At 42.7% G+C, this 13,521-nt stretch overlaps 1 protein-coding gene across 1 annotated transcript in view; it reads left to right on the top strand.

The window, feature by feature from the left end:
* The first annotated feature begins 2,580 nt into the window (after positions 1-2,580).
* Positions 2,581-13,521, top strand: part of LOC126190954 (1-acylglycerol-3-phosphate O-acyltransferase ABHD5-like) — a 113,749-nt gene continuing 102,808 nt past the window's right edge. The window contains exons 1-5 of the mRNA XM_049931614.1: positions 2,581-2,644; positions 2,739-2,827; positions 3,017-3,093; positions 3,232-3,438; positions 4,634-4,808. Coding sequence (XP_049787571.1) covers positions 2,787-2,827; positions 3,017-3,093; positions 3,232-3,438; positions 4,634-4,808 — 500 coding nt within the window. The 5' untranslated portion in view covers positions 2,581-2,644; positions 2,739-2,786. The remainder of the gene's footprint in view (positions 2,645-2,738; positions 2,828-3,016; positions 3,094-3,231; positions 3,439-4,633; positions 4,809-13,521) is intronic.

Raw genomic sequence — 13,521 nt, 5'->3', positions numbered from 1 at the left:
GCGATTACTAACATGAAAACTGAAATAAATACAATTTACGTCCGTGAAATAAATAGTTTGAAAACATTTTTAAATTCTGGAACATTGTGAGCAAGCACTGCTGCTTCCACAAGGATCATATGTCAGGATGTATAATGCTTGAGAGTAATGTATGTTGGCCTATTTTTTCAGGTGGACAGTCGACTGTGGAGTCTGAAATTTAGGCAGGGAGCATAGCAGCATCCTTTGAGTCTGAGAGTCGTCGGTGGGTGTATTAATGTGACTTGGCGAGAAGAGTGGAGCTATGTTTTACATTGCAAGTGACTGGAAGCAGTTCAGGAGTCATCGGCAGGTGTCCTCATTGTATGGGCAGAAAACAGAAACTATGTTTTATTTAGCAAACTTACCTGAAATAAATTGTGGTTTAATGAAGGAACATTTTACAATAGAGCATTACCGAATGAAGTGGTGCAGCTGTTAGGTCGATGATTTCATATTCGAGAGGGTGGAGCTTCTCTGATTTGGACTTTTCTGGATCATTTGGCAATTGCTGGAATGGTCCCTTAATTTAGGCCGTGCCCAAACACCTGTCCCATCCTCATAGGCTGGAGTCTGTGCAGAATACGATGGTCAATGTGAAATGATCAGTTTTTGTCCAAAGCACTGGGCGAGTTCATTCCCTTGTTCTGAAGGGGAGGCTGGAAATATTTCTCCACTTTCAGCCGATTGGCTACTTGCTGTCATGACAGAATCGAGGCACACGCCCTGCAATTTTTCACAAGCAGTTTCACAGAAACTATTTGGTAAAATAGTTTCTTTTTTTGCATTGCTTATAGATTTATGTGTCAGCTTCATGGTGACATGCCCATCTTTTGTTTATGGTCTTAGTTATTGCGATATTTGAATTTCAGTAAGACACTACGCGAAATGCGAAAAAGTTTGCGATGAAAAATAGGGGTCACTATGATTTTGCCTTTGATGCATATTACATTATATGTTGCTGCACACGGAATTGAATTTTTCTTTAGGCTTGGCTGGAGGTCTGTTTCTGTCACCAGTCTCCATTCCTCATATTTCATAAACGGTTTGAGGTCTCTAAATGAGCTTTTGGCAAATGATGGAATGAAAAGAGAAGAATATTTTGCCATGTATTTATTGTGCACAACTTCATTAGTTACCATGTTGTTCCACTGACTACAGACATCTTTAGCGAAAGAATGTAATTTTTAAGAGTCATCGATACCTGGTGAAACAAGAAATATTCTGTGTTTTGGAGGAACATAGGTGAAGAATTACACATTTATTTTTGTACTGAGGGTGTGCTTTTTCGTAAGCTATTGACGTTACTTTTTCTCAGTTCATCACTTAACAAACTTAATAAAGGAGTGTTTCAGAATCCTCTTGCGACTGCTTCTGCACAACATGTTAATGAGGTGACATTATGTAAACCCCGCAGTGTTCCGACAAAACAAGCAAATTTTAATATCGAAACAAGAAAAATCTAGGTTACACTCGAAATTTGCCACTCATGATGCGTATCTAAAAATTACAAACGGTTAAGAAGCTAGGCGAGAATATGTCGCTGCTTTATTACATTTTCAGCGGAATTCTTGCTTGGTACTAAGACAAATGTTATAGTAGATCTTTTTGAATGGTCACCATCCATGTTCACAAAAAATGTGAGTATAGGCACTTCCCCTCCAGTGCTCGGCATTTGCCCTACAGCATGCCCTGCCAACTGTGCATTTACCGGTCGCGTTAATTTGTCCGCTCTCTGTCAGGTCTGTTCTCTTAAAGCTCGCCATATATGCTGTGAACTATTTTTTGGCTTGTTGATTGGATTTGTATTTGCTTTAAATTTCATTTAAAATCAGTGCCTCTGCTGAAACATTCATCTTTGGCGTCCTAGCTATAAACACTTTTATATATGTGCTCTTTCGTGTTATTTTTCGTTTTGAGTCTAATCGTGTTCCTTTCGTTTTGTGAACTCATAAAAGTTTATTATTTAGTTTAAAACCGGAAGCACGTTTTCATTTGAAGCTCAAATCACAACAAACCTTAACAAAGCCCATATCATTGTGGGATGATCCTTGGATGAATAAAGATAAATCAAAGTATAAGATAGACGGTAATATGCTTCATAGAACAATGGTGTTATTAATTCAAGACCTGCTGTCACTGGTGGAAAGAGTTCCAACATTTTCATGTAATACTGTGACAATACTGTATTCTTTCATTTGACTTGGCCTATATTACCAGTAGGCCTACACTACCTGTAACATATGTAAACTACAAGACTAAATAAAAAATCCAGTCAACCAAAATTAGTGTGGTGAAAACAGACTACGATGTTAGTAGACAGCGCCACCGTCAAACCAAAACATTTTTCGTAGGAAACCTTGGCGTTGACGTCCAGTTCTGTCATCGTCTCATTCCGTTGCGTTTATGGATAGTTGGGTGTCGCCATTTGAAATTCATTGTGAAAAGTTTTCACGTTCCACTTTTGTCCGTTGCATTGTGGCAAACGTGAATTATCTACTTGGACAGATGTTCTTGTGGTATATCTTCGTGTAGTTGCTATGTTATCTTTGGCAGTAGCGATGATGTTTCGAATGTAGTTGTGTAATGTTTTTGTTGTCATGCAAGAAGTACAGTGATGGTACAGGTTGCTAGTATTGTATATTACTGAGAGTGTTATTGTGTTCCCAGCCATAGCCTGTGTGCAGGAATAATTGATTGAAGAGCATTCCAATTTATAGCAGCATTTCAGTGAAGCTGTCATCTTCTTTCAACTTTACAAATGAGATATGGCAGATAATGAGATAGCAACTGTGAAAAGCCGATACAGGTTAATAGTTCATTTTTATAACCATAACTATTATTATTTTGCGTCGGAGCGCATTTGACGTGATTGGGTGAGATAAAATCCACTTCCTCTTAACTTTAGGTTAAAGTGAGTCAGTCACTGTGTATATCGCATCATATTTTATTACGAAGAGTAAAACTATAAAAGTTTCACTTTTAATGTATAATGCAGCTGGCCGTGGGAGTGGTTGCAGTGGTGTCCTGCTTCGGCGGATATGCTTCGCACTATTGAACGCAAAATATTGAGTTGTAAGTATCTTGTTGAAGGGATAGTGGTGTTACTGTGTGCTTTTGGGGTACAGTTCACATGCTTGTTTGGTTTTCGTGTAGTGATTGATGTAATTGACAACAATGTGAGTAACACATACGGTTTAATCATTGTTCCAGATTTAAAGACAACATATCGGGGATGGTATGTAGATATAGGCCCGGTTGTAGGGTCGTCAGACAAGATATGGACCATTTCACTAAACGAAGATTCTCCACGAACGCCAATTGTTTTACTTCATGGCCTTGCTGCTGGAGTGGCTTTGTGGTGTCTTAATCTGGATGCTTTGGCGAGAACGAGACCAGTTTATGCAATTGATTTATTGGGTTAGTAGTTGTGGTGTCCGTACATAAGTAAGGTTACACTGAATCAAACAGTGCAGTGCAATATGGTGAAAAGTACTCACCACTCCTCTGACCAGTCCAGCTACTGCACAATGGATCACATATTTCTTCCAGTATTTGATTTGTCTGTTGATATTAAAGCCTCTCAGGTAATGATGTGGTAGTAATATTTTTGTTTGTCTTTGCACCATACAGCGCAATGATATTAAGACTAGAGTGTGCCACACTGTATGGATTTAAACAAAACATACAAATAATTTTGCAGATAAATAAAAACAACACTTTGAACAGATATAAATTATTATTTTGCACAAACTTTCATTTATATCCAGCATCAAAGTGCATAACTCTGCAGGATTAATCAAAATATACTTACACATTCTTATAGGTAATCCATAATAGCCTATAATTAAAAAAAAGAAAATGATGTTATTGGAACAGGTTCCAAGCAACGACTTATTCTTGTCAACGTTCCTCCCATTCATTTCTACTTTCAAAAGTGTGTGACTCCATCCAACATATCTCCAGACAATAAAAATATAAAAAATAAAGTATGCAGTGAGCCCCAGGGTTTTGGGTGAGTTTTCCGAATTCCCTTTTCCTAAACCTCACCAGTTCTTTTCCTTCATCCCTCTTCCTTCCCCTTCAACCCTTCAACCAGTAGAAGGAGCCACTGGCAATGGCAGCTTGCAAATTGTAATACATTTTATATGTGTGTTGTGCTGCCGCTTGTAAAAAGATTTTTTTATCTGTCCAATTACAAAAGAATATACCGGTATAACTTGGAATACATTGACAGTCAAAATAAAATAAATAACTACATGTTGACAATACTATGAAAAGGAAGGTTGCTACTTACCATATAGTGGGAATGCTGAGTTACAGTTAGGCACGACAAAAAGACACGCACAATTTATAGCCTTCAGCCATTAAGGCCTTCGTCAACAACAATAAAACACACACAAAATATATTTGTTGGAAACAATGGGGAAGCCACAGAAAGAGCCTTCTTTGTTTAGATCTGCTGTTTATTATATTAAAAGTCATGAGAATAATAAATATAAATTTAACCGTATCTTGTTTCTTTTGATGTAACTGAATACTGTGCTGAAGTACGTTAAAAAGATCTTGGTTATAGAATTGTTTCATGGCAGTAATGGAACTGGATTTGATGCAGGCTTTGGCAGGAGTTCAAGACCAAATTTTAGTTCAGATGCATTGGAAGCAGAGCAGCAGTTTGTTCGTTCTGTGGAGGAGTGGCGTCGTGAAATGAAACTGGAAAAAATGATTTTACTTGGACACAGCATGGGCGGGTTCCTTGCTGCATCATATTCACTGACCTATCCAAACAGGTAGAGTTCGTTTTTCAAACTCCATTAAGATGATTGGCAATATAAAACAATTAATTTATGACTTAAGCTATTGTATTGATTTTCAGGCTCTCTTTCCTATTTCTATTTGAAAATAAAGTACTTATCATGACGCCGGCCGGGGTGGCCGAGCGGTTCTAGGCGCTACAGTCTGGAACCGCACTACCATTACGGTCGCAGGTTCGAATCTTGCCTCGGACATGGATGTGTGTGATGTCCTTACGTTATTTAGGTTTAAGTAGTTCTAAGTTCTAGGGGACTGATGACCTCAGAAGTTTAGTCCCATAGTGCTCAGAGCCATTTGAACTTATCACGACAATTTGTAGTCGAATATTACATATTTCTTCTGGCTGTGTTTTGGTGTATAGTTTATCATAGACCATTTCAAGTTTGTATTCTTATTGTGAGGTTCTTATCTACTTGACAGTAAATGCCCCCCTATGGCAGACACAGAATTTGTTCTGCACCGTCCAACATGACTAATTTTTTTTAACCAAAGTCGCTAAGTCATGTTCATGGTGTGGCTCTCAACTCAAAGGTAAAGGTACAAATCACTTCAGTGGAAACAGTTTCATCACCATCATTATGTGGCTACAGCATGGTAAACGGAAGTGGAGGAGTAAATTTCCTGACCACTAGTTTTTATGTGTGTCCTGGCTGAACTTGATTATTGAAGTGTAAAAGATAATAAGATCAAGCCTTTATGTACAAGTGGCTACACAAAAGTTTCCTTGTATTTCCTTTTACTCATCTACTATTGGTGTGGCTGAATGTTGACCGCAAGGAACCGTACAAACGGTGCAGTCATGGGCCCTCACCCATGGCTTTCAGTTTTCAGCCCCCAAGACTTGGGTCATACACTTCTGTCACCGTCGTACAGTTCACCCGCATGCACAACTTTTTGTTCATGACCATTGCCTTAATGTCATGGGCTCTTATTGCTTTTTACAACTGGTTTTCAACACCTACTTAACTTGGTTTCCCCATCTTCGTCAGCTTAAGCAAAAGTACTGGCAGCACACTTACATTCTTTGATGCCCGAGTCACGCTGGTTGGTGAGCACACTGCTGTACACTGTTGCATCTGTACGAAGCACTTGCGCAGTCCCATCTTGATTATGGGAGCCTGGTGTATAGTTCAGCATCACCCTCGGTGTTACAGATGCTGGTCCCTGTACTTCACTGTGGAGTTTGACTTGTGATGGGAGCTTTCCGAACGAGCACTGTGAAAAGCCTACTCATGAAAGCTGGGGTTCCTCCACTGCGGATCAGGCAGAAAAATATGCCTGCAAATTATATTGCGCATATTTGCAGCATGCCGAAACATCCGGACTGCTGTCTCATTTTCCCTAACATGGTGATTCATCTCCTGATACAGTGGCCCAGATCGGAGATTACAATTGCATTCCATGTCTGGTGCCTTCTCACTAAGCTCAAGTCTTTCCCTCTACCACCTATCCTCCTGATTCACTCATGTACACCTCCATGGTGTATACCTCAATGACAGATTCATCTGGACCTCTCACAAGTCCCAAATGACTCAGCCCTTCACTGCCTGTTCCTGTCTATTCTTGACATGACCTGAAGTTCAGAGATAGTTTACACAGATTGGTCAACAGTTGATGCTCATGCTGGACATGCTCAACAGTGCTCCTTGCCATATGGCTGTAGTGTTTTCCCTGCAGAGCTGGTAGCTATCTCTCGCACTCTTCAGCATATCTGTTCCTGTGCTGAGGAATCCTTACTCATTTGTAGTGACTCCTTGATCGCCTTACGAACTCTTGACCAGTGATACTCTCGCCATCTGTTGGTTATGACCCTCCAAGAGCCTGTTTACATCCTCGAACAACATGGACAGTCAGTGGTCTTTGTATGGATCATGAGACACACAGGAATCCCAACAGGCTAGACAAAGAGGCTACTTGTAAACTGGGTCCAGAGATCAGCCTACTGGAATCTGATCTTCAATCGGTATTACGCCACAAAGTGTTCGGTTTCTGGAATACAGAATGGTGCTCCCTGAATGTGCAGAATAAATTACTTATGGTAAGGGAGTCGCCGAATGTGTGGAGGTTCTCCATGCAAGCCTCTCGCAAAGACTGCATTGTCTTTTGCCTGTTCCACATTAGCTGTACTTGGCTGAATCATGGTCACCTGCTATGTTGCGAGGACCTACCTCAGTGTTGTCGTGGTGTACGTCTGACAGTGGTCCACATCTTGTTAGATTGTCCAGATTTAGCCACCCTGAGGTGGACTTTTAACCTTCCTTACACACTACCTATGGTTGTTAGGTGACAATGCCCCAATGGCTGATCTAGTTTAAGTTTTATTTGAGAGGGAGGGGCGGTTATTGCTCAGTCTGAGGGTGGGCATCTGGCCAACTCTTCCTCATTCCCTCTGGTGCCGTCTGCTCAATTTGGTGTTCGTCTTTTCACCATCTATGTTTCTCTTGCCTTGTGTTTTTAGGCTGGAGATTTTAGTGTGTTGGAGAGTGGCTGGCTTGTCCTTTTATTCTTGCAATCAGCCACGCCGTCTGCTATGTTGTTTTAAAGCCTTCTGTCACTTTTCCCTTTTAGTTAATGTGCTCAGTTTTGCTTGGTATTTTCATTTTTTTAATTCAGTATTGTTGCACCCACAGCTTTACACATTTTGTTTCTTCCCTGGATTTTGGCTCATAGTATTCTTGTGGGTTATGGTTTTAATCTGATACCTGTGTGACTAATGAAAAAGGGACTGATAGCCTTGTGTTTCAGTCCCTTTACTGTCAAAACCAACCTAAAGTTCCCAGAAAAGTGCAACCTTGGGTGCAGTTTGTGTGGTGTGCATTTTTCTCCATAAAGACGTATTACACAACTCCTTATGAATTCAGTACAGCTCATATCTCATCTGAAATGCTTTGTCTGTCCAATGTGAATTTTTTTGCATCTGTAGTAATTTTTTATGGTTGGGAATGTAAGTGAATAACATGCAGTTTTATAGACAATTTGGGAATGAAATTACAACTCACAACGTAGTAGATGCATTGAGTTGCAACAGCCAAACCAACTTGACCGAATGTAACCATACAATGAAAAGGATAGTTCCTGCTCACCATATAGCGAAGATGAGTTGCAGAAAGACACTGCAAAAAGACTGTCAGAAAGGTAGCTTTCAGCCAACAAGGTCTTTGTCGAAAATAGAAAGCACACACACACACACACACACACACACACACACACACACACACACACACACACACACACACACACACACACAAGACCAGCTGGAGCGAGACTGTGAGCAGCAGTCATTATGGGAGAGCAAGCAGGTGAGGGTAAGAAGGAGGCTGTGATGGGGGGGGGGGGGGGGGGGGGACAGTAAAGTGCTGCTGGGAGCGTGCAGGTTAGATGGAGGAAAAGGAGAGAAGTAAAAAGATCTATTGTTTTGACTTGGACGCGTGTGACCCCAGTTGTTTTTTACAGCCATCTCAGTGAGCCAGTCATCACTTTGGTGGAACAGATGGGGGCAAGCAAGAATAAAATAACTAGGTATGAACTATCAGTTACCGCTGCAGATGACTATAAAAATTCCCAGCAATGAATCACCAATTCAAGAAATGTATTTGTGTGCTGAAGATCACTGTGAAGGTGATAAGTGTTTTTATACACTCCTGGAAATTGAAATAAGAACACCGTGAATTCATTGTCCCAGGAAGGGGAAACTTTATTGACACATTCCTGGGGTCAGATACATCACATGATCACACTGACAGAACCACAGGCACATAGACACAGGCAACAGAGCATGCACAATGTCGGCACTAGTACAGTGTATATCCACCTTTCGCAGCAATGCAGGCTGCTATTCTCCCATGGAGACGATCGTAGAGATGCTGGATGTAGTCCTGTGGAACGGCTTGCCATGCCATTTCCACCTGGCGCCTCAGTTGGACCAGCTGGACGTGCAGACCGCGTGAGACGACGCTTCATCCAGTTCCAAACATGCTCAATGGGGGACAGATCCGGAGATCTTGCTGGCCAGGGTAGTTGACTTACACCTTCTAGAGCACGTTGGGTGGCACGGGATACATGCGGACGTGCATTGTCCTGTTGGAACAGCAAGTTCCCTTGCTGGTCTAGGAATGGTAGAACGATGGGTTCGATGACGGTTTGGATGTACCGTGCACTATTCAGTGTCCCCTCGACGATCACCAGTGGTGTACGGCCAGTGTAGGAGATCGCTCCCCACACCATGATGCCAGGTGTTGGCCCTGTGTGCCTCGGTCGTATGCAGTCCTGATTGTGGCGCTCACCTGCACGGCGCCAAACACGCATACGACCATCATTGGCACCAAGGCAGAAGCGACTCTCATCGCTGAAGACGACACGTCTCCATTCGTCCCTCCATTCATGCCTGTCGCGACACCACTGGAGGCGGGCTGCACGATGTTGGGGCGTGAGCGGAAGACGGCCTAACGGTGTGCGGGACCATAGCCCAGCTTCATGGAGACGGTTGCGAATGGTCCTCGCCGGTACCCCAGGAGCAACAGTGTCCCTAATTTGCTGGGAATTGGCGGTGCGGTCCCCTACGGCACTGCGTAGGATCCTACGGTCTTGGCGTGCATCCGTGCGTCGCTGCGGTCCGGTCCCAGGTCGACGGGCACGTGCACCTTCCGCCGACCACTGGTGACAACATCGATGTACTGTGGAGACCTCACGCCCCACGTGTTGAGCAATTCGGCGGTACGTCCACCCGGCCTCCCGCATGCCCACTATACGCCCTCGCTCAAAGTCCGTCAACTGCACATACGGTTCACGTCCACGCTGTCGCGGCATGCTACCAGTGTTAAAGACTGCGATGGAGCTCCGTATGCCACGGCAAACTGGCTGACACTGACGGCGGCGGTGCACAAATGCTGCACAGCTAGCACCATTCGACGGCCAACACCGCGGTTCCTGGTGTGTCCGCTGTGCCGTGCGTGTGATCATTGCTTGTACAGCCCTCTCGCAGTGACCGGAGCAAGTATGGTGGGTCTGACACACCGGTGTCAATGTGTTCTTTTTTCCATTTCCAGGAGTGTATATATATATATATATATGTGTTGGGGTGGGGATTGTTACCTTCCTGTTTTTCTAGATGTACAGGGGTCGCAGTAGCCCAAAAATATGTATTAATCTTGGTCATACCCCTTTGTGGTTCATTTTTGTAGTATTAGTATGACTCTTACCATTGGTAACATACAAAACTAATGGCATATTTTATATTGGGTTGTTAAGAAGATAAATAGGTAATGTAATAGTAAAATAATTTATTGTAGAAAGTAATACTTCTTTAAAGTGGCAGGGCTTTTATTATTGGCATTAAGTATGCATGTACTCCTTTGTTGGTTTATCACGTTCTCTAACAAATGTTGAATACATCTTCTTGTAGAAATAGTAAACGCCCAGTCAGTTGCAAAATAACACCCAATTTACAGAGTGGGAGCTCCTCAGTGCTCTTGCACATTGCCCCAACACAGCTCTGGTCCTGATCGGTTCACAGCCGTATGATTAAACATCTCTCATCTGACTACAAGCTACATATCCTCATCATCTTCAACCGGATCTGGTGTGATGACGTCTTTCCATCCCAATGGGGGGAGAGTACCACCATGCCAGTGCTCAAACCCGGTAAAAAACTGCTTGATGTGGATAGCTATTGGCCCATCAGCCTCACTAACATTCTTTGTAAGCTGCTGGAACGTATGGCATGTTGGCAGTTGGGTTGGGTCGGGTCCTGGAGTCACTTGGCCTACTGTCTCCATGTCAGGGCAGCTTCTGCCAGGGCCGCTCTACCACTGATAATCTTGTGTCCCTAGAGTCTGCCATCCGAACAGCCTTTTCCAGATGCCAACACCTGGTTGCCGTCTTTTTGACTTGTATAAAGCATACAACACAATTTGTTGACATCATATCCTTGCCGCATTGTATGAGTCAGGTCTCCAGGGCCCACTCCTGATTGTTTCCAAAACTTCCTGGCACTCCGTACTTTCCGTGTCCAAGTTGGTGCCTCCCATAGTTCCATCCATATCCAGGAGAATGAACCCAGTGACTGCAACAGGCCGAATATGCATCTTGCCTGAAAATGACGGGATCAAAACCAACAGAGCCTTTACAGTTAATTCCAGTTTATAAGAAGTTGTGATATACACAGCTGTTCATAAGTGTCATGTTGAAAGTAAATGTTTTGAAATTAAAATGGTGATTTCTTAATGTAGAACCTCTATGAAAACCATTTTTCGCGCAACACATGGGACCTGAATATTTTGCAACATTTGCTCCCATGATGATGCCAGAATGAAACTTTCAGAGGTGTAAGAGTCTAGTGCAGGGAAATTTTATAATTTTTTTTTTTTTCAAATTTTAAAAATATGGCGTTTTTAGAAATTTAAAAAGTACTTAAATTTTTAAAAAATTTATTCTCTTACCCTATCATGTTTCATGCCAAATGAAAGGCCATCTTAAAGAGCTTTAATATGACACAATTTGCAAGTGTGTATCTCATCTGGTTCGAGAGAAAATGGCAGTGTACAAGGTGCATTCAAGTTCTAAGGCCTCCGATTTTTTTCTCCAGACTGGAAAGAGATAGAAACATGCGTATTGTTTTAAAATGAGGCCGCGTTCATTGGCAATACATCCCAAAGATGGCAGCACCGTACGGCAGATGGAATTTTACCGCCAGCGGCGAGAATGAGAACTGTTTTAAATACTTAAAATGGCGACGTTTTCCTTACTTGAACAGGGTGCAATCATTCGTTTTCTGAATTTGCGTGGTGTGAAACTAATTGAAATTCATCGACAGTTGAAGGAGAGATGTGGTGATGGAGTTATGGATGTCAAAAGTGCGTTCGTGGGTGCGACAGTTTAATGAAGGCAGAAGATCGTGTGACAACAAACAGAAACAACCTCGGGCTCGCACAAGCCGGTCTGACGACATGATCGAGAAAGTGGAGAGAATTGTTTTGGGGGATCGCCGAATGACTGTTGAACAGATCGCCTCCAGAGTTGGCATTTCTGTGGGTTCTGTGCACACAATCCTGCATGACGACCTGAAAATGCGAAAAGTGTCATCTAGGTGGGGGCCACGAATGCTGACGGACAACCACATGGCTGCCCGTGTGGCATGTTGCCAAGCAGTGTTGACGCGCAACGACAGCATGAATGGAACTTTCTTTTCGTCGGTTGTGACAATGGATGAGACGTGGATGCCATTTTTCAATCCAGAAACAAAGCGCCAGTCAGCTCAATGGAAGCACACAGATTCCCCGCCACCAAAAAAATTTCGGGTAACCCACAGTGCTGAAAAAATGATGGTGTCCATGTTCTGGGACAGCGAGGGCGTAATCCTTACCCATTGCATTCCAAAGGGCACTACAGTAACAGGTGCATCCCATGAAAATGTTTTGAAGAACAAATTCCTTCCTGCACTGCAACAAAAACATCCGGGAAGGGCTGCGCGTGTGCTGTTTCACCAAGACAACGCACCCGCACATCGAGCTAACGTTACGCAAGTGTCTTGGTGATAACAACTTTGAAGTGATTCCTCATGCTCCCTACTCACCTGACCTGGCTCCTAGTGACTTTTGGCTTTTTCCAACAATGAAAGACACTCTCCGTGGCCGCACATTCACCAGCCGTGCTGCTATTGCCTCAGCGATTTTCCAGTGGTCAAAACAGACTCCTAAAGAAGCCTTCGCCGCTGCCATGGAATCATGGCGTCAGCGTTGTGAAAAATGTGTACATCTACAGGGCGATTACGTCGAGAAATAACGCCAGTTTCATCGATTTTGGGTGAGTAGTTAATTAGAAAAAAAAATCGGAGGCCTTAGAACTTGAATGCACCTCGTACTACTCCAGTGCTTAGCAATTTTTAATAAAAATTTGAAAAGTCAGGGCTTAAAAATTTATTAAGCCTTGGTTTTGATTCATAACTATGTAGGGACACTGCGTACTTCTACCGTATTTACTCGAATTTAAGCCGCACTCGAATCTAAGCCGCACCTGAAAAATGAGACTCGAAATCGAGGAAAAAAAATTTTCCCGAATCTAAGCCGCACCTGAAATCAGAGACTCGAAATTCAAGGGGAGAGAAAAGTTTTAGGCCACACTTCCAAATCGAAACGAAGTTGGTCAGCTGTAGTAGTTTGGTTCGAGTCGTAAGCCTAGCAGTTAAGCTTTACCAGGTAGCCGTTGTTATGCGTCAGGCGCTCCGTCCGTATTTATACGGGTACCCTTCCTTTTTCACGTGCTTCGTCTGGTTTGAATTGATTGCTTATTTTTCTTTGATATGACAAGTGCAGTTCTCTTTGTTATAGGTGTTTCCGTCACTCAAAGCTGAAAATGCATTACTGTACTGTGTCATGCATTGTTTGTCGCATTCTGAAAATGAGGGTTTATGGCCTGTCGCCGCTCGCGGCATGGCTTGCTTTTGTGCACGCTACCGCCGCTTACAATTAAAAAAAACAAAGAGAGGGATCGTCTGATTAGCGAAACAATGGCAAGAGACTGCTATTCGTTGCTACTTACACTGCTGCTTTCTTTGATAATGATCAACAAGAACCAAATAATAGATTGCGTATGATAGAAGATGTTCTGAACGAGAATTTAGCGAAAATTTTTTCCGTTTGAAAATCTTTGCAGACGCCTCTTTAGTACATTACATTATGCACAGAAATTAGA

The sequence above is a fragment of the Schistocerca cancellata genome, chromosome 6, assembly GCF_023864275.1.
Source record: "Schistocerca cancellata isolate TAMUIC-IGC-003103 chromosome 6, iqSchCanc2.1, whole genome shotgun sequence".
Lineage (NCBI taxonomy): Eukaryota > Metazoa > Arthropoda > Insecta > Orthoptera > Acrididae > Schistocerca > Schistocerca cancellata.
This window is presented reverse-complemented; position numbering and strand designations above follow the sequence as displayed.